This window comes from Sorex fumeus, unplaced genomic scaffold (assembly GCF_029834395.1).
Source record: "Sorex fumeus unplaced genomic scaffold, SorFum_2.1 ptg000047l, whole genome shotgun sequence".
Taxonomy (NCBI): domain Eukaryota; kingdom Metazoa; phylum Chordata; class Mammalia; order Eulipotyphla; family Soricidae; genus Sorex; species Sorex fumeus.
Genome location: NW_026606104.1, coordinates 43,891,645 through 43,917,425, shown reverse-complemented (window position 1 = coordinate 43,917,425; position 25,781 = coordinate 43,891,645). Strand labels below are relative to the sequence as shown.

The window sequence follows — 25,781 nt, the reverse complement described above, 5'->3', positions numbered from 1 at the left end:
CTTAGCTTACTGATTCTGCATCTCAAAAACACTTTGAGATGTGCTGTAAAAACTCCAGACTTCAAGCAAGTTAACCACGTATTTATAAAGGATATAATCATTAACCGCGGCACCATCATTATAAGCAATTGTTATAGCCAATCGGTATAGTAGGAATACAGAAGCAAGAATAAACAGACCTTAAGTGGTCATGAGAGCTCTCAAGAGGAAGTGGTGGGCACTGAAGGAACAGTAGATGGCATACTCTAGGGACTAATCAGAAAAAAGAAAAGGGAAAAAAGAAAATCCCGGCAAGAAAACAGCGTGAGTCAAGGCAGAAGGGCAGAAATTTGAAGAACATCTATTAGAAAGTTTGGTTGGACCAAAAAGAATAGAATTTTCAATTCTATCTTTTAGCTATTATCCTAAAGTTTTTGGCCCAACCAAAAGCTGGCAAGGAGCTGACAGACCATTGAAGGTTTTCAATGCCAAGCTAATGAATTTAGGATTCAACCTCTGAGGAACAAAAGACAACCATTTCTAGCAGGGAACATGATGAGTACAAAATGACAACTTGGAGAGATTAGTCTGTGATGGCACACCACATAGAATGAAATAAACAAGAAAAGCTATTGCAACAGTTTCAGGTTTAAGGTTAAGAGAACAGAGTGTGGTAATGGAAACAAATGAACTTAAAAAACATTATGACTTAGAACTGTGTATAAGAAAGGATAAAATAAATCAATAATGGGCCGGAGAAAGAAATGATATTGCAAATGAGGCACTTGCCTTGCAAATCTCAGACCAGATTCAAAACTCAGGCCCCCAAATGGTCCCCTGAGCCCCTAAATCCTGAGCAGAGGAATAGGTCCTGAGCACAGCCCAGCTATGACCCAAAATAACACCTCCCCCACACACGCAACCCAAATCGATTTTAAACCTGAGAAAATGATGGTGAGACTGAAAGCAAATTTACTTTAGATGAGAAACGTTTTTAATTCCTGGGATTTTTATATCTGTATAAGCAACATTATAGCTATTAGGAGTGAAACATTATTCCCCAAATATCATGCAAAACATCTCTTAAGGCTGTTACTATCAGGGCCAGAGAGAGAGAGAGCACAGTTGGTAGGGCAGTTTCCTTGAACACAACCAAGCCAGATTAAATCTCCAGAACCCTATATGGTCCCCTATAGTATCAAGAGTGATCCTGAGCATAAAAATGAAAGTCCTGAGCACTGCCAGATGTGGTATTCCCCCTCCCCCTAAAAAAAAATCAGTGCACCTAAAAAAGTCACCACCAAGGTGCCCAAGACTCTCCACCACTGTTGTGTTACTTCTAGTCCATCTCATCCTCCCTTCTTGACCCCCAAGCCCCCTGCTCAGTAAGCTGTTTTGTAATCCAAGATCAAGGGTTTGTCATCATTCAATACTAATTATTCCAAAAGGCAAACATTTTGTTGTTGTTTGGGGGAGACACATCTGGAGGTACTCAGGGCTTATTCCTGGCTCTTTGTTTTGGGATCACTCCAGGCAGGGTTCAAGGACCATATGGGATGCCAGAGATTGAACCTGGATTAGCTATGCGCAAGGCAAGCACTTTACCCATGGTACTATCTCCCCAGCCCCCCAAAGGCAAACTTTTTAATGAAACTTTTGCCTTTTTTGGGGTGGGGGGGCGGGGGGGTTGTTTCACATCCGACGATGCACTCAGGAATTACTCCTGGCAGTGCTTGGGGGACCAAATGGGATGCTGGGAATCGAACCTGGGTCAGCCGTGTGCAAGGCAAATGCCCTACCTGCTGTGCTATTGCTTCAGTCCCGAAACTAACATTTTGTCAATCAACTTGGTTGTGTGAAACATGAAGATTTCAGTATAGATAATAGGTTAAGTTTTAGATAAAGTAAGCATATTCAAGAGGAGATGTCAAAACAGAAACAGACAATATTATTCATGCACTTGAAAGCTTAGCAGCAGAACAGGTAAGGCATTTGTTTTGCATGTAGCTGACTTGGGTTCAAACCCTTGTCGCAGCATATTGTTCCCCAAAGCATGCCAGGAATAATATCTGAGCACAGTCTGTCAAAACAAAAAAAAAAAAACTTCCAAAAATCAAATAAAAGGTTTAAAGGCAATGGTTAGCAGCAAAAGATATAAAGAAGACAGGAGACTCATGGAAATAAGTAAGACTCCTGAGAGAAAAAGCATTAAGAATAAGGAAATGAGAGGCTCAAGGGCAGAGCTATCAGCATCATCAACTTCTATACTATCTCTTCAATGGGCTCGAAGGTAACAGCTGGTAAGGTGCTCACCTTGCATGCACCTTACTCAGGATTGATTCCCAGAATGATCTCTGAGTACAGAGCCAGGAGTAAGTCCTGAGCACAGCCTGGTATGGCCCAAAATAAAAAGAATAAAATAAAGACGATATAGGGTGGAAGAAGAGAGCTAAACCTCATCCTGGAAAAACAAACAGTAAGTCAATAGAAGATTGCCAGATCTAGTTTTAAGATTAAAAGGGGATGATGGAAAGAGGAAAGTTTCCAAGGAGACAATATGAGTTAAAAGTATCAAATGAAACAGAGGAGAAAGATGAATATAAACTTTTTTTGTTTTGTTTTGAGTCACACTTCAATGCTCAGGAGTTAGTCCTGGCTCTGCACTCAGGAATTATTCCTGGTGGTGCTCAGGGGATCATATGGGATGCCGGGGATCAAACCTAGGTCTGCCTCAAGCAAAGCAAGCTCACTACCCACTCTACTCTCTCTCCAGCCCCAGAATAAAAACTTTAAAAAGGGGGTGGGGAGATGCCTCAAAGGGCTGGGGTCCAAGTATGTGAGATCCCTATACCACACAGTCTCCTGAAAAATTTTCCAGCACCATTTATTAAATAAACTATTCTTTCTCATTACATTTTTACATATTCTTGGATCCTATGTTGCAAATTAATAGACCATACATGAAACAGTTTAAACCTGCAATCTGTGTTCATTTTAACAAAAAATATTCTTAAAGCTTAAAGTTCGTCACTGATAATAGTATATGAGGATGGAAAACTGAAAATAGGATGGTGAATATAAAAGAGAAAAATTAAATAAGAGCTAAAGAGTGAAAAGTATTCAGCACAAGAGGAAGAGAATCAAGGAATTATATTTCATACCATGTCTGTAGATCTACTCATGTTACTAATGACCCAAGATAATGGATGTTGGAATAGCATAAGCAATCTAAAACTTACTTCTATTTGATTTTGGAATACATTAGATGCATTTTTTGGTAGCTGATTTGACTTTCTATTTATATGTTACTTAGGTTACTATTTAACTCTTAAGTACCTTCAATAATGTCCAATTCACTCAAGACTCCTTTTTAATATTACTACCAGCAGTGTGCTCCTTAAAAGCACTTCTGGAAAGAGGAAAGGGTAAACCAGGAATGAGCTGCACTCCTTCTATTGTAAAGGGAGACTGGAATATAACTGAAATATCAGCATGAGAATAAATGAAACAGCACACCAATGGCAATAAATGATGATTACACTAAGATAATTTTATATCACAAGTCCTTCATAGCAGGATGACAACGCACCTCGTCTCCTGTTCTTATCCTTTGTACAAAGGGGCACCAAAACTCCAAAACACTGGGGCTGGAGCTATAGCACAGAGGGTAAGGCGTTTGCATGCTGCCTGCATGCGGCCAACCCGGGTTCGATTCCTAGCATCCCATGTCGTCCCCCAAGCACTGCCAGGAGTACTTCCTGAGTGCAGAACCAGGAGTAAACCCTGTGCATCACTGGGTGTGACCCCCCCCAAAAAAAACAACACACCTCCAAACACTGAATATACACTTCACCAAACAGCACACCAGAAATGAGTTAAAAATAGCGATTTTCACCCAGTAAGCTATCTCTCTAGCCCTTTCAGAGTTTTTGCGGGGAGGACAGAGTCTTATAATAATAAGATATATTAGCATATTTATACAGTAACATTTGCCCTTATATAGTACACAAGCTGATATTTGTAGCCTATTTCACTTTATTTTAAATGATCATGATGGGGATCACAGTGATAGTACATCAGGTGTGGCTCTTGCCTTGCACTCAGCTGACCCTGGTTCAATCTCTGTCATCCCATAATGGTCCCCCAAGCTCCACCAGGATTAATTCCTGAGCATAGAGCCAGGAGTAACCCCTGAGCACTGCCAGGTATAGTTCCAAAACAAAACAAAATGATGATCATGAAACACTGAAATTAGTTCATGTTCCAAATAATCACAACTCTCACACCTCAAAACAACACAAATAGGGTAGCTGTATATTTTACTTTAAAATTATTACAGACTGTCACTGTCACTGTCCTCCCGTTGTTCATCAATTTGCTCAAGCGGGCCCAGTAACGTCTCCATTGTGACAATTGTTACTGTGTCTGGCATATCAAATACATCACGGGTAGCTTGCCAGGCTTTGCCGTGTGGACAAGATACTCTCAGTAGCTTGCCGGGCTCTCCGAGAGGGGCGGAGGAATCGAACCTGGGTTGGCCATGTTGGCCGCTTGTAAGGCAAACGCACTACCCGCTGTGCTATTGCTCTAGCCCCATTACAGACTAAGACATTATTATTTTTAAAATTCATAATGAAAAGCAGCATGTTCAGTGCCTTCATGAACGGTATATAAACTAAAGGCAAAAGGGAATCACTATAGCTAAGGTAGATTGAGAAGATTTTTTTCTTTGAAAAGATTTAAGGGGCTAGAGCGAGAGCACAGCGGGTAGGGCATTTGCCTTGCACACAGCCGACCTGGGTTCGATTCCCAGCATCCCATATGGTCCCCCAAGCACCACCAGGAGTGATTCCTGAGTGCAGAGCCAGGAGTAACACCTGAGCATTGCTGGGTGTGACCCAAAAAACAGAAAAAAAAAAAGATTTGAGGTAGACTATAAATGACAAAGAAGTCTCAAACCACAACGAGGGGCAATCTGACTTAGGGAACTGTGTAAGAAATGATATGGCATGCCCCTTTAGCCTCCTTATGTAAGTAGGAGAAGGGTAGAGAAGGAAAGAAATCAAGGGGGGAAGAAGAGAAAGACAAGAAGCAGGGATTAAGAGGTTGAATACATCGGTGGCTTATAAAGGAGGGGTACAGCCAAATATCCAAACCACAGAGTCAACACCGAAAGTAAGAGGTTCAAGCTTCAATAACCAAAACTAAAAATGTGCTCACCATGGTGGTAAGCTGAGAACTGAGGGGATGGGGGTGGGGGGCGACACCTGGGAACTTTGTGGATGAAAGAAGACTCTAGTGGTGGAACTGGTGCTTGAACATAGTATGCCTAAAACCCAACAATGAATAACTTTGTAAATCGTAGTGTTTTAATAAAATTTTAAAAGAAATAAATTTAAAAAAATTTTTGTTGTTGTTGTTTTGGTTTTTGGATAACATCCAGGTGCCCAGGGGTTACTCCTGATTCTATACTCAGAAATTATTCCTGGTGGTGCTCAGGGAACCATATGGGATGCTGGGGTTCGAATCCTGGTTGGCTAAGTGCAAAGCAAATGACCTACCTACTGTACTATTGCTCTGGCCCCTCCCCCTAATTTTTTAAAAAAAGACATGGCATTTCAAGGAGCACTGCATAGCAGAAAAAAAATTGTTTCTTAAAGGATTTAAAGGGCCACTACATAAAATAACTTAACAAGAGAAATCCTATTTGTTTTATTTTGGAACCACATCAAGTGAAGCCCAGGGACTACTCCTGATTATTATGCTCTCAAGAATTACTCCTGGTGGGGCTTAGGGGACCATATGGCATTCCCTACCTGCTGTACTACAAGATAAATCTTTTTTTCCTGAGCATTTCTCCAAACTGATTTGTAGTAAGACATAAAAGTGATTACAAAATGTAAAAGAAAAATAATGTGAACTATACAGGTAATAAATATAAAACAAATGAGGAACAAGCATGCAAACATAAAGCTGCTAGACAAACTCTAGATATGCAAACATTGAGATTCTTCTTCAGGGAAAGCCAGCTTAGTAACATATTAATAACATTATTATAACAGCTGCAACAACCACAAACTGATTAACTACCAAATACAAGGCGCTTTTCTCGATGTGGCACATACATTTTCTTCTGTCATAACCATCACTTACCTCCACTTTCGATAAGGAAATTGAGGGGTTCAGCGAAGGTCTATCTAGCACCAAAGGCCAAAGTTATTTTGTTTCAGACACTGTCTTTCCATTAAAGGCATGTCCTTTTTCTATTTAGAAACAAACCAGAAAAATACAAACCTGTTCTGAAGTAGATAAGGGAAGGGGCAAGGAGCCTAATTCTTTAAGTAGTTCATTTGTATCCTTGGCAAGCTGATTTGTAGAATGCTGTAGCTGTTGCCTAGAAGAGAAAAGATATATTTTCAGGATAGTCTCTTTCTAAAAAAATTTTTATTAGGGAAACACCATGAGGTACATACAGTTGTAGACTTACAAATTTTTGTGCTTGGGTTTCAGTTATACAATGATCGAGTACCCGTCCCTCCACCAGTGCCCATTTTCCACCACCACTGATCCCAATATCCCTCCCACCCTCCATCCCCCTCATCCCATCCTGCCTCTGTGGCAGGGCATTCCCTTTTGTTCTCTTTCTCCTTTTAGGTGCTGTGGTTTGTAAAACAGGGATTGAGTGGCAATCATGTTCGGTTTATAGTCTACTTTCAGCATCCTTCTCCCATCCTGGGAGGATCCTCCCATCACCCGATAGTCCCTTTTTTTGAGAGTTGTTAAGAGTTACTATCATTTTGAAGACCAGGGAGATAGTACAGTGGGTAAGGCAATTTCCTTGCACTCACCCAATCTGCATTCAATCCCTGGTACTGTATGGTTGCCAGAGCCCCGCCAGATGCCCTGGGCACTGCTGGATGTAGCCCGAAAAGAAAAAGAAGTTACTATCATTTTTATGATTTTGTCTTCAATGCAAAGAATAAAAGAGCATCTCAAGTAATGTGTTCCTGGTTCCTAGGTGCCTGGTTTCACACGAAATTCTAGAAATACTTTCCTGTCAAACTGTCAAACCCACATCAATGCATATTCTTATCAGTGAGTAGAAAAAAATTGGCCCCAAGAAGCCTACTGAAGGAAGACAGATCAGGAACTAAAACTTTAGGGAGGGGAAAAAATAGTATCATCTGTTTCCTTAGAAATGTAAAAGCAATTGTCACCCATACCTAAATCTAACAGTTTGAACACAATATCCTCTTTCACGAAGCTCCAATACTGAGTTGACCCATTAAGTTCTGCGTGGATCTGCAGTTACCATCACAGCAGACTAAGTAGAGACACAATCCAAATACTAATGCTAGGTGTGTATCAAACACACTACCTCTGCCCTAGGAAACAATCTCTGAATTGTATTTCCATGTTCTTATTTAGAGCTCCTACTTTGAGGCTGAGAAGTACCTCAAAGTGCTAGAGTACCTGCTCTGCATGCAGGAAGCCTGGGTTCAATCCCTGGCACTGCATGGTCACCTGAGTACAACCCCCTAGCTCTGCTGGTCTGATCCAAGAACAGAAAAAGAAAGGAAAATGCTACATTTTCTTTCTGCATGTTTCATAATTTGCTTTCGACACTTTCCTCCAACACAAAGAAGTCCTATGCTGGGCCAAAGAGATAGTACAGGGGGAGTGAGGGCCTTGCCTTGCATGTGACTGACTCATTTGATCCCCAATACCAGCATGGCCCTGTGAGCATTTCTCACAGCACTTCTCCAACAACTACCAGGTGTGGCCCATCTCCCTCCGGTGCCCACCCCTGTGGGAAAAGAAGCCCTACGCTATGTAAAGATATATAAGAGGTAGAGAAGGAAGGAAATTAAAGAAAGAAGAGGCATCGCATAGTAAGAAAGCAGAAATACTCCTTCCAGATCCAGAAACATGGGTCAGCAGTAGAGTACAGGGCTGGTAAATGTGAGGCCCTGGGTTCACTCCCCAATGCACATATACAAACTCCTCAGTCATGGTTTCTTCTATCCTTTGTCCATTTGCACAGTGGTTTTAATGGAAAACAGAGAAACTACATTACTAATTTAACACTTGTCACTTTGAAAGAACTTCCAAGAAAGGAAAGTCAGAAAAGAGTCAAGACCAGGAATGCAGCTGAGTGCAAGCGTGCTTGCCTTGCATATGTGAGGCCCTGGGTTTGACCCCCGGCTTCACAGTAAATGAGTCCATCAGGAGCCTGAATACCCCAGATAGTAAGTACATATTTAGAACTTTTCCCCATCTCCCTAAAAAATATTCAAAGTAGTAAGCCTCACTGTACAATGTCTAGGACAGAAAACAAAAAATATTATGGAAGGTAAAGAATTAAAAAATTTGAACCAATAGTTTTATTTCACATTTATATCCAATTATCCATTGTCAGAACAAACTAAAATCTGGGGTGGGGGGGCTAAAAATTTAGTAAGGCTGTAATTAGAAATTAGTCTTTTGAAGACACAGGAATGTGAACAGAGAGATAATACAATAAAGTTTCCTAAAGGAAAAATAAAAATTTGAACAACAGGGCCAGAGTATAGTAGGTAGGGCACTTGCCTTACATTTAAGGCACTTGTCTTGCAAACAAACCTGGGTTTGAACCCTGGCATCCCATATGGTCCCCAAGACTGCCAGGAGTGAGTGCTAAGTGCAGAGCCAGGAATAATAAGCTCTTGAGCATCTCCAAAAACAAACAAACAAAAAAATCGAAATATAGAACTTCTAAAAACAGAGATGGATTCAAGAAGGATGTGATAAAAACAAGTATTAAGCTTCTCCTGCCAGCCCATTTTCTCTCCCTAACCTCCAGTGGAACATTCGCACAAATTTTTCTAATATCATATACAGTTATAAATCCAATTGGAGTAGTTGAGTACTGCAGGTTATTGGGGTCCTCTGCAAAATGGAGGTCCACTTGGGTAGAATACAGTTTTAAAACGGTGGTTTCCTCTCCCCACTTCTGTAAATTGTTCTGCTAAACTGTTCAAGGTAAGAAAGAACCAGATCTCAAGGGCTTGGTGAAGCAGCCAAGTTCACAACCTCGTCATCTGTTTTGTGGCCCTTCCTCTGCATCCACATCCAGCTATTTCCTCATAGCCTCTCATTCTGACTTTACAGACCTGAAACCTAAGGCTGCCATACAGCAAGGATGTGACATGTGTCCTCAAAGAACCCTCACAACACCGTGCTTCATTCAGAAGATACTCACAGATTCTCCTGTAGCTTGCTTGAGTCCTGTTTAGTTCCCAGTTGGCTCATCAAATTCTTTATCTGAGCAGCTGGAGAAAGAGTAGAAAAAGACAAATAAGTCTTCAAGATTAGACAAAAACAATATATTAATTATAAGCACTCCACTCTTCAAATCACTGGTCTCTGGCAAATCCTGAATAAAAATGTGCAACTAATGGAAAGTGTGCTATCATCCAAACTTTGGCATATGCATTCCCTTCTGAAACTAATTACAAAGACACCTTTCTCCAGTGGAGTATTTCACTAAACAGAGACAAGTGAACCCAAATTCAACCCCAAATTCATCAACCCCAAATATTTCCAGATTTCCCATGGTAGTGATTAAACTGTACCTTTGGAAGGGTCTTAGTACCAAATTCACAATACGACATATATACATTTCTCTATAGCAAAGATTTGTAGAAAGATAATAAGTATGCACACTACTAATAACAAGTTATAATTGATTAAACAGCTCTAAGTGTCAGGTACACTACTTGGAGTTTGTATACAGTATCTTATTACTTTTCTTAACAACAGTCTTCAGTAGGCAAAACTTCATTTTTCAAGTGAGGAAATACATTTAGAGAAGTACTTATATAATGGGCTGGAGCAATAGCACAGTGGGTAGGACATTTGCCTTGCACGCGACCAACCCGAGTTCGATTCCTCCACCCCTCTCGGAGAGCCTGGCAAGCTACTGAGTGTATCTCGCCCGCTCAGCAAAGCCTGGCAAGCTACCCATGATGTATTTGATATGCCAAACATAGTAACAAGTCTCACAATGTTACTGGGCCCATTTGAGCAAATCTATGAACAACAAGAGGAGAGTGACAGTGACTTATATAATGCTACACAATTAATAAGGGAAATAGTTTTCAATCCCAGGAACATCAGACTCAATGCCAGTGCTCTTTTCAACTATGTAGTTCAGATAGCTTGCTCTACTTTTACCTATATATATTTCTCAGATGTTTGAATCCTGGTTGCTTTAGCCGCTAGGCACAAGCTAAGAAAGTCAGAAGTCCAGAGGAACTGATTTTCTATCATTAAGGAGGAACAGCCCCACGAACCCTGCCTGCCTGGGCATCTTTAGCTACCAGTCCCTCACTAAATTCTTCAACAGAAGAGTCCTTGATTTTCTTTGTATTTTTTTTCCCAGTTGGCAGTAGGCTAAGAGGGACATCATTGATCATGTATCATTCATCTGTAGAGAATGGAATTTTTAAGTTCTATGACTTTTTAAAATTTGCTTGTTTTTTTTTAAGAGCATTTACTGTCTTCAAGTAGTTGGAATAGAGGGGCTGGAGCGATAGTACAGCAGGTAGGGCACACGCGTGACCCAGATTTAATCCCGGCACCTCGTATCTCTTGAGCACCTCTAGGAGTAATCCCTGAGTGCGGAGCCAGGAAGTTCTGAGTGCTGCTAGGTGTGGCTCCGAAACAAAAAGTAGCTGAAGTAGAGAAAATAGTAATAGATTACTATTTGTCCAGAGGACAGATTTCACTAGAACTTCAAGAGATTGTAACACAATAGTTATATGAGTCCTCCAATCAAAAGACAATTTTCTGGAGTCAGAGCACAACAGGTAAAGCACTTGCCTTGCATGCAGCCAACCTGGGTTTGATTCCTGATACTACATATAGTTCTCTGAGCACTTCTGGGAGTGACCCCTGAGCACAGAATTGGAAGTAAGCCCTGAGCACTATTAGGTGGGACTCCCAACCCCTCCAAAGAAAGGGGATAATTTTCTTTGAGTGAGGGTCTTTCCTGTCCTCTCAAGATTAATGACAGAATTTCACTTATGAAACATCACACTGCTATGTAATGTTTCATTCAAGAAGATGAGAAAAACTGCATATGTCATTTCTGTATACTAAATATGCACAGAATGCTTCCAGAGCTGATGAGAAAGAACATCACTTAATACAATTTTGAATTTTAAAAGTGGACTGTCCCTTATGATAGGGTGATTCTTTTTATTTTTTCCTAACACTCGGTATTATTTATCTTCATTTACACAGCATGATTTACAAAGCTTTTTACAATAGGGTTTCATCTACACAATGTTCTCACTTCTAATCCCACCACTTTGTGATCCCTATCTCTCCACCTATGACCCCAGCTTCCCTCCAATCCCCACTGTGACTTCTTGACAGACACATTTTAAAACTTTTTTTAATTGACTGAAGTTCTGTGATTTATAATACTGTTAATGATAGTTTTCTATGCACGTAATCCCAACCTGTATCCATCACCAGTGTAGCAACCTTCCTTCCCCAAGGACCTTAACACTCACCCTTTCAAAACCCTCCCTCACAAACTTAGTTGTGTGGATCAGTTCTCCTGTCGTGCTGCCTTTGGCCCCTTGGTGCTACCTTGCTGTGTATCTTTAAGTGATAGGGTGCTTCTTAAAATTAAAGTTGGAGGTCAGTCATAATCTTGATCATAATCCCAATTTGATCAAGTAAAAAAGGCAGACGAGAGGGCAAGAGAGATAGCTTAACAGGCTGAAGTGCATGTTTTGCATGTAGGAGAATCAGCTTCGATCCCTGGCACAGTAAAATTCCCTAAGCGCTGTCAAGAGCAACTCCTGAGCACTGAGCCAGGAGAAGCCCTAAGCACCTTGGGATGTGGTTAAACAAAAAAAAAAAGGGGGGGAAAGCCGGAATTATTAAATACCAGTTATCTTAAATAGACTCTAAATCTAGTAAGAAACAATAATCACCCCTAATTGCAAGTGAGTACTCAGAAAAAGCTGAAAGCCCTCTACAATATTGTGGTTTAGAAGGAAAGTGTATGTGATCATTCAGAGAAGTAAAACGTATTTCTCACATATTTCTGGTCTTCACTCATGGTTCCTGATCCCAACTCCCAGAAATTACCTAAGAGTAGAGAGCAACCAGAGTCCCGGGTAAGCCTGGAGGTCAGCTGTCAGGAGGCTCAACCTACATGATGGCAAAGCTGGAACTTCCGGTCACAACCCATAACCACCCCTGAACTCCCAGGGAGGATAAGTAGGCCAAGGACTCAATCAACTCCATAAACACTAAAAGTACAAGGTTCAGAGAGCTTCCAGGCTGAGCGTGACCAGGCCTTGTCCTATGCAGGCCTTTCCTCTGGCTGTTTCTAAGTACATCCTTTCGTAAGTGAAAAACAACAACAATAACAACAACGACAACCCAGCAATGTACTAATGAGAAAATGGATTTCTTGCTCTTAAAACAAATCAACAGAACCTAAAGAGAGGATCAGGGAACCTCTGATATGTAGTCACCTGGTCGGAAAACAACAGGGCTTTCCAAGTAGGGATGGGAGGAGTTTTGAAGGACCAAGCCCTTACCCTGTGGAACCTGCTGCTCTCTGGGTAAATGGGACAGAATCGGGTTGAGCTGGAGATATAGTACCGCAGGTACTTGCCTTGCACGTAGCCAAGCTAGGTTCGATCTCTGGCACCCCACAGGAGTCCTGCCAGGAGTGATACCTGAGCCTTCGAAGAGATAGGAGTAAGCCCTGGACACAGCCAGATGTGGTCTAAATAAACAAATTTGGGGCTGGAGGGATAGTATAGTGGGTAGAGATTTGCCTTCCATGGAGCCAACTCAGGTGCGATCCCATGGCATCCCATATAATCCCCCAAGCACCATCAGGAATGATTTCTTGACTGCAGAGCCAGAAGTAACTCCTGAGCATCGCCCAGTGTGAACCAAAAAGACAAAAAAAAAAAAGTGGTAGAGTATGTGACTAGCTTGTGCAAGGTCCTGAGTTCAATCCTTGGCACTGCACACACCCTACCTCTAACATCATGGATTATTCCTGAGCACCATCTGGGCCTCTGAGCACCTCTGTGTATGGCTCCTATTAAAAAAGACAAAAAAAAAAAAAAAAACAACAAACCAAGCCCACTGGGTGTGGCCCCCAAACAAACAAACAAACAAAACAAGCCAGAGAGATAGTACAAGGGTTAAGGTGTTTGCCTTGCATGGGTCCAATTCAGGTTCCACCCCAGGTACAATATGGATCCTTCAAACCTGCCAGGAAGTGATCCCTGAGCAGAACCAGAAGCAAGCCCTGAGCACACTGGGTGTGGCCCCAAAAAACAAAACAAAAATTTGGCTTTTGACAAAATTTCCTTATTCTCTATTCTGTTGAGGGTTTTCTAATGTAATGGATCCACAGAAAAATGTAAGCACCAAAATACAGTTGCTAAGACAGATTATATATGTAAAATTTTTTTCCTCACTAACTTGTAGAATTTTCTTTTTATCTAAGTCAAATGGGATTCAGGATATCACAAAACCTGTTAACTGGCTAGTGACACATATAACTTATGAATACAGGTAGACATTAGCAACTGCTCTGTTCCAGACACTGTAAGGTACCTAATGTGATATAATAATAATAATATATATGTATATATATATATGTATATATATATATATATATACGGGGGGGAACTGGAGTGATAGCTCAAAGGGCTGGAAAGTCTGGTTTGCTTGTAGGAGCTCAGGTTCCATTCTCAGTACATGATTCCTTGAGCACTGGGTGTGGTACTCCACCACCCCTCTACCCACCCCCACCAAAAAAAAGAAAAGCCGAAAAACAAAACAGTATATATTTGTTCTTTGACTGTTGCTGGCACACTGCTCCTAAAAACCCTTGGAATTTCCTGAGTGATAGGCGTGTCTTTTGTTATTCATAAACCGCCCTTTTTTGGGGGGGGAGGGGGGCAGTGGTGCCAGAAGCCTGAGCTTGGCATTTGCTCTAAAGCTAAGTCACATCTCTGCCCCAAAGGCCCCTCTTGTTTCTTTCGGGGGGTCCATACCCAGCAGTGTTCTGATGTTCCTGGGTATGCAGCATTGGAGATGTAGTTACAGGGCTAAAACCCAGGCCTCCCATATGCAGGGTGCACGTTCAAGCCCCTGAGCTATTCCCCAAGCCCTATTTTGGACACACTGAGACGAAGCTACTAAGATGCTGACTTCGAGAATATATTCTAGAGAGATTCCAGTTAAATGGGACTGGCCCCAAACGAGACCAAGTGATCAGGGAGTTGGAACTAATTTTTGGGAGATGGAGACTATGGGGCACACCTGGTAGTGGTCAGGGATCACTCATCACGTGTAAGGCAAGAGTCTCAACTCCTATACTACCTTTTTCTAGTCATATACAATTGGAACTTTAGGGTAGGAAACTGGGGGCCCACAAGGCAGTGTCCAGGAGCTACCCATGGCTCAGTGCTTGGGAGTCACCCCTGGTGGTATTTAGGGAAACATGCAGTACTGGGGACTGAACTGGGCCTCCGGCGCTTAGAACATGTACTCTAACCTTTTGAACTATTTCTCCAGCCCCTAAGATTAGAATTTTCAGCCCTAGCTACGATCTCTGTGGAGGAAAATAGGGGAGGAGGAACTGGATTTGAAGTACTTCTGGATTGGTGAACATAAATCCTAGGAGGATGCTATGCCCAGAGAACACAGAACCCTGGAGCCTCTCCATACCCTGCCCTAATCATCTCCCACTGACTGTTCTTGAATCTTATATCCTCTGTAACAACCAACTACATAGTAACAAATGGTTCTCTGAGTTCTGTGAGCGGCTCCAGCAAACTAAGCTAACCCAAAGAGAGTCATAGAAATGTCCAAATTGCATTCCATTGGTAAGAAGCACATGTGACAATCTGATTGCAACTGGCATCTGGAGGAGAGGAAAAGAAGGGCAGTTTTAGGGTCAGATTCGACCCTTCAGTTGTGGGATCGTGTACAAGTTTGAGTAGTGTCAGACTGAGTTAAATTGCAGGAAACCAGCTACTGTCTATAGAGTAAAATATTTTGCTATATGGAAAACTCAGATATCTGACATGAGAACTGTACTGTTAAGTTTTGACACTAATATCAACCAATATAAGTATTGATACTAGAGAAAACACTGGAGTGTTTTTTTTTTCTTTATATTTAATAAGCATTATTTTACTTGACCCCAACACCCCTTTCTTATTTGGGGAGGATGGTGGTTGTTGAGGGCAACATTCTGCAGTGCTTGGGACTATTCCTAGCTCTGTGTTTAAAAGTGACTCCTGGCACACTTGGGGACCATATGTGCTGCTGCACACTTGGGGACCATCTGTGGTGCCAGGGATCAAACCAGGGCCTGACATAGCACAGCAAGAACCTTACCCCTATACTATTTCTCTAAACCTTTAAGCGTTCCTATTCCAACTGTACAGATGGGCACACTGAGTCTCATCAGAATTATGCAACTTATTCATTCATATAGAGTATGCTATATCTATGTCATAGGAAACTGCTATATCTATGTCATAGGAAACAACTGTTCTCAAAAAGCATACATTTTGGGACTGGACAGAGTACAGTGAGTAGGACAATCTGCCTTGCACACAGCTGATTCGTGTTTGATACCTGGCACCTCATACGGTCCCCTGAGCCCCACCAGCAGTGATCCCTAAGTACAGAGGCAGGAGTAAGCATTGAGCACCACTGGATGTGGTCTAAAAACAAAGCAAAAATGTTATTTTTTTAATAGAATGGGAAACTACTGATTAATTTTGATCAGTACCACTGCTAAATCCAGCAGTTATATTCTTTGTGCCACATTAAGTTCTCTCAAAAGGCAGACACGGGGAAATAGAATGTAGTAACAAAGGCAGGCCTCTAGTTCCCAGTTTTTCTCCACTTTGCCCCACCCAGCTTATCTGGTACCTCCCTAACTTAATCACTGCCTGTTCCAGATAGACCAAAGTCCTTGATCCTACTTGCTCTCTATTCCACAACTCCCTTTCACTTCCAGAACAGTCTCTGTTACACTGGACTGTAACAAAATACAGGCACTCAATTGTTGCTAACTGCTTTAGTCTCCCTTTTACATCATGACATTTTCTTTAAGGCAGAAGATTTGCCAAGAATAATGAGACCTACACTGTAAGCCAGATTTGGCCACTAATTAGATAAATGGTACGCAGCAAGTTATTTCATTTGCTGTTTTATTCTTCAACTGTTTATAATAAACAATTTTTAACATCCATGTACTGCTTACTGTCATTATACTATTTGTGGGTGGCTTTTATTTTTATCATTAAGTCTAATTATGTGAAGATTAAGTGGTCTCAAAGTACTCCCATGACTACACAATTCTAAAATTCACTAATAGTGAAGATATTCTAGTCCAAGAATGATGCTGTGTAACCAAGGAGTGTATCTACAAACCAGAGTTGGGCTTAGAAAGTCTCCCCAGGTAGGGCTGGAGCAATAGTATAGTAGGTAAGATGCTTGCCTTGCATGTGGTCAACCTAGATTGAATCCCCAACACCAAGGTTCCCCAAGTCCTCCAGGAGTTATCCCTGACAGCAGAGCTGAGAGTACGCCCTGAGCACTACTGGGTGTGGCCCAAAAAAAAACAAAACCAAAAAGTATGTTTTCTGTGGTATATAAATGGGTCTAAACTGACCATATCTGAAGGGCAGAGACAGCATTGTTTTTGTATCTAAACAACCAACACACAAACACCTCTCCAGAAAATAGCTGGTTAATTATATGACAAATAAACTTCGATCTCACGAAAAGGTCAAGGAAAAAGATTCCATCTTATTGACTGTCTTTATAAGCAGAACACTTTTCTTAGGAACTCTAGAGATGTCAAACTCTAAGTTATTAATACATCACAACATAGTCAATACTTTAGAGTAAAATAAGAATTTTATAGAAAATATGAAGCAAATCAAGATCAACTGTTTTGCTGAGATTACCTGAATCTGAGTGGGATGTTGACGTGGAAGAAAGAGGATCTTCCTAAGGTAATTTTCTAGCTCGGAAATAGAATCTATCCAAGCATACATCAACTTTTTCTAAATTTGTTTTTCACACCTGGCAGTGCTCAGGGTTTACGCCTGGCTCTGTGCTCAGGTATTACTCCTGGAGGTTCTGGTGGACCATACGTGGCACTAAGGGTCTAACATGGGTGGTCTATGTGCAAGGCAAGTGTACCATCTCTACCTGCTGTGCCATCTCCAACATCTAAATTATGAATAACAATATATTTTCCTAGGCCTGAGATGCTGCTCAGTGGCAGAGTGCATGTCTCAATTAACCCTCTTTATTTAATACCTAAGAATTGTTTTTGTGGTGGCCAGAAGGATAGTACAGCAGATAGGGCGCTTGCCTTGCATGCGGCTGACCCAGTTTCGACGCCTGTCATCCCATATGCTCCCCCAAGCACTGCCAGGATGCAGTGAATGCAGAGCTGGGAGTAACACCTGAGAGTCGGTGGGCATGACCCCAAACTAAATAAGTAAAAAAAAAATTTTTTAATGTTTCTATTAAAAAAAAAAGCACTGACTGAATTAAACTGCCTATCCATCTGAAGATGCACATTCTAGATTCACAATCTAGAACCAAGGGCTCCACTCTTCTATGCTTCCATTTCCTCACGTAAAAAAATGAAATAAGAAACCCTCATAGGGGTTGCAAAGATGAAATATATAAAGCTAAATTTAGAAGACTGCCTGGCACATAAAAGCACTTACTTATGGATAGCTGTTACCAAACTGCCAGACCAAGAAAAATATACTCAGCAATGATAAAATCAATTAAGTACATACTGAATGCCAAGTGCACATCCACTGCTGTGTCAGGCACTGGAATAACGTAAAATGCATGGTATCTCTATCCTCACAAAGCTAATAGGAAGAGCTGGAGAGCAAGGTCAAGAGGTATAAATTAAATAATATGAAGTAAGTTACCAGTAAGTGTTAAGACTTTAAGAGGAAGCTGCAAATTAAAAAGGAAAAAAAATCACACAAGTATTTGCACACACACACACACACACACACACACACACACACACGTACAGCGTGTAAAGGTGCTTGCCTTGCATTTGGCCAACCTGCTTTCGATCCCTAGGATCCTGTATGGTCCCCTGAGCCTCACCAAATGTGATACCTAAGTGCAGAGCCAGGAGTAGACCTGGGTACTGCCAGATGTGACCCAAACACACACATACAAAAACAAAAACTAGACACACAACAGCTTTTGTGGGGGGAGGGATGTGGGAGGTTGAGCCACATCAGGAATATTCAGGGATTACTCCTGGCTCTAATCCTTTAAACTTCTTTTGGTGGGGGGGTTGGGGGGGGAATGGTGATGGTACTCAAGGACTATTCCTGACTTTGCAAAGAAGTGACTCCTCAAAGTGTTTAGGGGACCATATATGATAGCAGAGATTTGAACCATGGTTGGCAGGATGCAAGTCAAGCTCCATAACCACTGTAATATCTCTCTGGTCCAGCTAACATTTCTTTCTTGAGCGGCCATACCCAGCGATGCTCAGGGGTTATTCCTGGCTCTGTACTCAAGAATTACTCCAGGTGGTGTTGGGGGTACCATAAGGTATGCTAAGGATCAGACCCGGTCAGCCATGTGCAAACACCCTACCTACTAAACTATCACTCCTGCACTACACTAGAAACTTTTTATCAGTTTTTATTTATTTTTGGTTTGGAGGCCACATCAGGTGATGCTCAGGGTTGCTTCCTACAGGGCTTGGGAGTCTATACAGTGGCAAAGATCTGGGCCTCCCACATGCAAAGCATGCTTTGCATGCACTCAGCCCACTGAGCTATCTCTCTGGCCTTCAATCATCACAATTTAGTAATACCATTCTGTTTCCTAGTAAGGTAACAAGAGGGACTAACCTGTTCAAGATTATATACACATACAGAAGCAAGGACTCAGTCACAGAACTGCTGACCCCGAAGCCCATGCTCTTCTTCTGACTTCATTTTCTTTGGGCTTTTGGATAATTACTTAAGTGAGACAGAAAAGACAAAGGAGGAAATAAACAAAACCAAATCTAGGGATATAAAAAAAAAATAACCAGCCTGTCTGGGGCTGGAGCGATAATACCACAGGCAAGGCACCTGCATCCCATGAGGTCGTCCCAAGCACCACCAGGAGTAATTTCTGAGTGCAGACTCAGGTGTAACCCCTGAGCATTGCTGGGTGTGGTTCAAAACAAAGGAAAACAAAACAAAATAGCCTGCCTGTAGCTAAGGGTGAAGAAAAGTAAAAAAAATATGGCAAATTTGGGTCAAGATTACAGAGAAAATAAAAGCAAGAGAATGTTACTAAGGTATAACAAAGGCCAGAGTACAGCACAGCAGGTAGAGTGCTTGCACAGGGACAACCTGAGTTCCATCCCTGGCACCCCATATGGTCTCCCAAGCCTGCCAACAGTGATCCCTGAGATCTGAGCTGGGAATGAGCCCCGAGACTGTCAGGTGTGGTCCCAAAACAAAATCTGATAGAGCAGAAAATACAGTCATCATAGGCTCTTAAGAAGAAAGTGCTTGAAACCAGCACTTTATATTGCTGATAGTACCATCAGTATGAACAAGTATGGGGGTAACAAAAGGCATACGGAGAGTATGTTGCTAGAATACTGATACTGAGATAGTGAAGACTTACTAGGGTGGTAATAAAATTAAAAGATGTAAATCCGAAAATAACAGCACAGCCCACAGAAAGTCAGGATAATCCATTTTAAAGGTTCAATTTTTTTTTTTAGTCAACAAGGTTTTATTAATAAATTAGGGGCTCTGGAGAGAGAGTACAGAGGTTTACATGCTTGTTTGCCTTACAAGAGGGAGACCCTAGTTCAATCCCTGGTTCTGCATGGCCCCCCTGATCACCACAAGAGTGACTCCTGAGCACTACTGGGTGTGGCTCAGAAACCCAAAAATTAGTAAAAATTAAAAATAATGAACATCAAAGAACAGAAATGGTGTTAATATCTTTAAAATTAACTGGAAGCCTACTAGGTCTTCCACTATATCTGCCTCAGCAATACTTGCCCAGATCCTTTGTTCCATAATAAACAGAACCAAGTGTTTGTTCTGTACCCCACACAAACCGATAACAATCTTTTGTACTGGGCATTCAACCTTAGCTTTCTTGTAACAACCCACACAGCCTGCTGGATTTCAGTCGAATATGCCCATCAACTCTACATCTAAAGCTGAAAACTGACCCAAAAAAAAGAAGAGTTATTCTGGGCTGAGGAGACAGCCCAAAGGGCTGGAGCGCATGCTTTGCATCCCTGAGTCCCTGGTTCTGGAACTGCAAGATTCCTCCCAGCACCTCCTGAAGTAACACCCAAGCACTGAGTTAGAATAAGCCTCTGACCACTGCTGGAGGTGGTCAACAAAATAAAAAGAATATGTACTCTCTCAATCTTGCACTGGGTACAGGATCATACAAGGCTGTGTGGATATGAGTCATCCTAAGGGTATATGCTCGCCATGTCTTGAAAAGGCTTGAGAGATAAGAACTGCCTAATAACTAGTAGAAACAATGCTATCCTACCAATTTCACACTCCCAGTTCCTCACTAAACAATTACAATGGAAAAATTCTAATTCACAATGATGAGATGAGAGTCAAAGAATTTGGTAGGTACCACACAGAACAAGAACAAGGACAAAGAATAATCAAACAGAATAAGGACAGAGAGTTCCAAGATGGAAGCAAGCCTTCATTCAAATCTAAGCACTTTATTAAGCATAAGGACATGATTCTGAGCTATCTCCCTAACCTCATCTCCTTCCTACGATGCTCCTCTTTCACTGCAGTCCTGCCCCACCAGGCCTCCCTGCTATTCAGTGAACTCACCAATGTCTTTGTTCTCGCTAGACCCTCTGCCTAGGCCTTCCCCAAACTAATTCACACAGTTATCCCCTCTTCTTCCATTTGGGTACCTGCTCAAATATTACCTTCTCAGGGATTTCCATGATCAACTATAGTACAGCCACACGTTTTCTCCTTACTCTCTTTTCCATTATCCTACTTTATTTTTCTTCAGTACTTATTATTCAGTAATTTTATACATGTGCATGTATGCACCATTGCACATCTGCACATATATAACACACACAAAGGGGGCAGGTATTTTTTTTCTGTCTTGTTCACTGCTTGATTCATAGCAGATGCTCAAAGATTTTTTGAACAGTCAATAAATCCATCATGCAATTGGAACTGAGAAGTACTAGAAATATAAAGATGAAAAGTCATGCTCCATTGTTTCAAAAGAGCCAATAATCTAGAAAAGAACAGTCAATTTCAGTTTCAGAGAGTCCTAAGGGGAGTAACAGGAACAAAGAAAAGTTACTTTTAATTTAAAGTGCTGATACAAAAAAATATAATAAATGAAACTCTTTTAAAAGTTTGGGAAGGGACCTTCCGATATTGATGGAGGGACAAGGAAGCTGTGGTGTTGAAACACCGTATACATGAAACTATCAGTAACAGTACTGTAAATCATGGCGACAAAAATTGGGGGGAAGAAAGTTAAAGGTGAAACATAATAGACAATGAGTTTGGTCTTTTTGTTTGTTTGTTTTGCTTTTTGGGTCACATCCAACAATGCACAGGGGTTACTCTCCTGGTTCATGCACTCAGGTATCACTCCTGGCGGTGCTCAGGGGACCATATGGGATGCTGAGAATCGAACCCGGGTTGGCCGCGTGCAAGGCAAACACCCTACCCACTATCACTCCAGTACTATCACTCCAGCCCTAACAATGAGTTTGTTTTTTAAAAAAAATCAAAACAGCTAGGGCCTAGAGTTTTCTGCAATACAATAGGTAGGGCACTTAATTTGCATAAAACAGACCTAATTTAATCCCCGGCACCCCAAATGGTTCCCCAATCCCTGCCACGAGTGATCCATGAATGCTGAGCAGGAGTAAGCCCCGAGCACCCCCAAAAAACAAAATAAATAATAAAAATAAACAATAAAAAGGCAGTTGCTGGTCATAAGAGACAACACTGGTTTCAAATTCAGGAACTACCATTTACTAACTGGGTATTTAGGCTTTTCAGCTTTTTCCTTAATCCACAGACTGAAAACAGTATTTCTAATTATTTCACAAGGTTGTAAAATGTGTGAAATTCTTTTCGCAATGTCTGGCACACAGTACCCAAATGTTAGTAACATTATTAATAGTTGACTCTAATAATCCTTTGATCCCAATGCCTACTCAATAGCTAAATCTTAATTCTATCACCAAAGAAACTTATATCAATTCCTTCATCTTTATTTTAGTCCCTATCTAGTACTTCTATTCTATTCTCTCTTTGCCTGCCAATTCAATTTATATAGTACCAAAGAACTGGGGCTGGAGAAATGGGAAAGCAGATAGGACACTTGCCTTGCACACAGCAGACCTGGTTCACTCCCAGGCACCCCATATGGTGCCCAGAGCCCCACTAGGAGTGATCCCTGAGTGCAAAGCCAGGATTAAGTCCTGAGCACTACCAGGTGGCAACCCATAAACTGAAAACAAAAGGAAAAAAAGAATTAAATCCAAGTTCGCTTAGTTTAGTACTTAAAGCCCATTACCTCTGAGTCCCAATTTAGCTCATCTTTATTTTTCCTTTGCTCAAGAGGCCTAGGGGCCCTTCCTGTGATTCTTGGCCAAACAGGCCAATAGTTCAGTAGTGCAAGGGCCTGGGAATATAGTACTATATGCCATAGGCCAGATCAACAGTGCTTGAGGGCCGCCAAGGCTAGGCCAAGTGATATGTTAGGAACCATGTGGTACCAGGAATTGAACAGGGGTCTACCGCATGCAACACATGCACCTTAACTCCTGTATTATTTCTCTGCCCCCTCCCCAACTTAGTTTCCCAGCATTTTCCATTACTTTCCTGAGCCCACCATGCCTACCAAATTAATTTTCCTTTCCTATTTTTGTTTTTGTAACACACCCAGCTGTGCTCATGGACTGCTTTCAATGGTGTTCAGGCAACCATGCAGCGCAGAGAATGGACCCAAGCTGCACTTGAACCCTGAGTTATCTCCCTAGACCTTTTTTTTTTGAAGGGGGCACACCTGGTAGTACTCAGGGTTTTCACCTGGCTCTGCGGTCAGGGATCATTCCTAGCAATGCTCTGGGGACCATACTGGGTGCCAGGGATCAAACCTGCTGAGCCACATGCAAGGCAGGCACCCTACCCATTGTACTATCTCCCCAGCACCCCAACCACATCCACACTTTCCCATCATGAGGACTTACTTCATTCTCTCTTCCCCTCTTTACTACCAAGAAGTTCACACCTGAGCCCGACAAACAGTTCAATGTTCTAAAGACATACTTCCATGCAGGGGATTGAACCCAGGTCAGCCGTGTGCAAGGCAAGCTCCCTTCCAACTGTACCATCTCTCTGGCCCTAGCTCTGCTATTTCTGTACAACCAAGCCCACAAATAGCCCAGTAATTTAACAAGACTGACCGGTCACCATTCTTCCCACATAAAGGTGCTGCTGACCTGCTTATAAGGCTCTCAGCTGATTTTCAGGCACAAAAGAAAATGAATGTTCTTGAGTCGTTCTGCTATAGTCTCACTCAGAACCTAATGCTAGGGAGAGAGTTTTTTAAGATTAGCAATGACATTTGGAATCCCTCCACCGGCTCTTGGGAGTTTCATCTGCTCTATGATTGAGGCCAGTGAGCTTCACCAAATACGAGATTTCTTCAGCAGAGTCGCTCATATGGAGGAGAACAAAGCCTCATCAGCCTAAAATTTTTACAAATACATGTCACAAGAAAGGGGAAAAAAATGAAAACTAAAATGCGTCTGTGTCTTCTCTTCTGGTTAAACCTGTGATCTCACCCCTCAAATACCAATCATGGCATGTGGATGAAATTCATTACAGGAAGAGCTGTGTCTGGAGTCACCCAAACACCACTTCCCGTAATTGAAAGTTGCTGACTTCCAAGGGGCCAGGGACAGAGCTGAACGTTGCAAACCTCAAGTCCAAGTAAACAGGTCTCGGCACAAACTGGCCAGAGAGTAAGTGAAGCGACGTGGGTGGGAAGAAGGCGGATGACAGGAAAAACCTGGCTGACCACTGCGCCAGGTCCACTTGCTCCCGGCCCTCCACGCCCCCTTCTCCCACCTGGGGGCAGCAGGTGGGCTGGCGTGACCCCCAACACTTCCGAGAAGAAACTCTCGAGCTTCCGCGGGGGTTGCCGGAGCCTCGGGGAGCCTGGGCCTGCCGGCTTCGGGGATGACAGCCCGCCGGCCCGGGAGTGGGAAGCCCGAGTCAGCCTGCGGGGGGTGTGGGCCGCTGTCCCGCGGGGACCTCGCGCCCCGGTGGGCGCCCCGCAGGCCTGTCCCCGGGAGGGCGCCCGGCCCCCGCCCCCCCGAGCCCGCCGTCCCGACTCACTGGCTTGGCTGATCCGCTGGATGTTGCCGCTGCATGTCTGGATGATGCTGTTGAAGTCCCGGAGCGGCGGCCCCGAGGGACCCGGGTTACGATACAAGTCCAGGGGGCCGTAGGACATGGTGAAGAGCCGAGACGGACTCGCCCTGCGCTGCGACTCTGCCGGAAACAGCCACCAGACGGGAGCCGCAGGAGGACCGGGAAGCCGGGGAGAGAAAGGGCGGGGCGGAGGCTGAGGGTGCGTGCGCATTGGCCCCGCCCCCGCGCCGCGCGCACGCGCCGGCCCCACCCCGCGCCGCAGTGCGCAGGCGCCGCGGAGCTCCGCGGGAGACGGTAGCTTAGAGACTGGCCGCCCCGGGGCGCGGGCGCGGGGAAGGGGCGATGACGTCATGCCGTTGGGGCTCAGATTGGATGAGTAAGGGTGCTAGGGCGGCGGTGTTGCTGCTCGCCAGGGCGCGGCGACTGTGGGCAAGAATTTTCTATTAGCATAAAATTGTACAGGATGATCTCAGATCTGACATCCTTTTCAGTTCTGTTCTGAGAATTCAGGCCCAAATATGGGAGAATTCGACAGCCTTGAGACTTCAGATTCGTAACTGAACTCCTAAAATTCCTCTCTACTTCTATCTTCTAGGGTTTTTGGTCGTGTTTGCAGAGAACGTTTATGGTATACAGAAGCCTCCAATTTCTCCCTCCACTTCTAAACAAAATGATAATAGTGATATTTATTAAGAACTATAAACCATTAAGCGCTATAATAATTTATTAAGCATATAAATATAATAGTAATATTTGTCTCTGCAATTTGCTTGGTTTCAGGGCAAGAAATGATATTCTGCAGAACAGATAATGAAAAATCGATGTTCTTAATGTTGAAGTAAAGTACCTCGGTAAAGTAAGCATAAGTTTAAAAAGCAAACTTTAAATCTTTTACAGATGATAGGTTATAGAGGTTAATTTGTTTTTCTGATATTGGACTACAAAACCCATGCACTAAACTAATTCCATCATTTTCATATTTCCCTAAAACACAATCTTATCTTCCTTAAAGTCTCTACTTAAACCCCTTTCAAATAACCTCTTCATTTATATTCCAAATAAGAATTTCTTAGAGAACTAGAATCTCAAAATGTGAAAAATTATTTCCTTAAGTGTAAGATCTCAATGAGTTCCTGTAACAGACTTCTGTGAGTTTACGGTTAAAGCAGAGAGAGGGACAAGACTGATTTGGGAGAAGACCATTCAGTGTCTGCGATTTTCCACTCCCCCCGCAACCTACCCCCCAAGCCACCCCACCCCCACTCC

The 25,781-nt window shown here is 42.6% G+C and overlaps 1 protein-coding gene across 1 annotated transcript in view; it reads right to left on the bottom strand.

Moving 5' to 3' along the window:
* STX12 (syntaxin 12) overlaps positions 1-24,726 on the bottom strand; it is a 42,249-nt gene extending 17,523 nt beyond the window's left edge. Inside the window, exons 1-3 of the mRNA XM_056122594.1 lie at positions 24,480-24,726; positions 9,221-9,290; positions 6,274-6,373 (exon numbers count right to left, since the gene is read on the bottom strand). Coding sequence (XP_055978569.1) covers positions 6,274-6,373; positions 9,221-9,290; positions 24,480-24,726 — 417 coding nt within the window. The remainder of the gene's footprint in view (positions 1-6,273; positions 6,374-9,220; positions 9,291-24,479) is intronic.
* Positions 24,727-25,781: the final 1,055 nt, after the last annotated feature.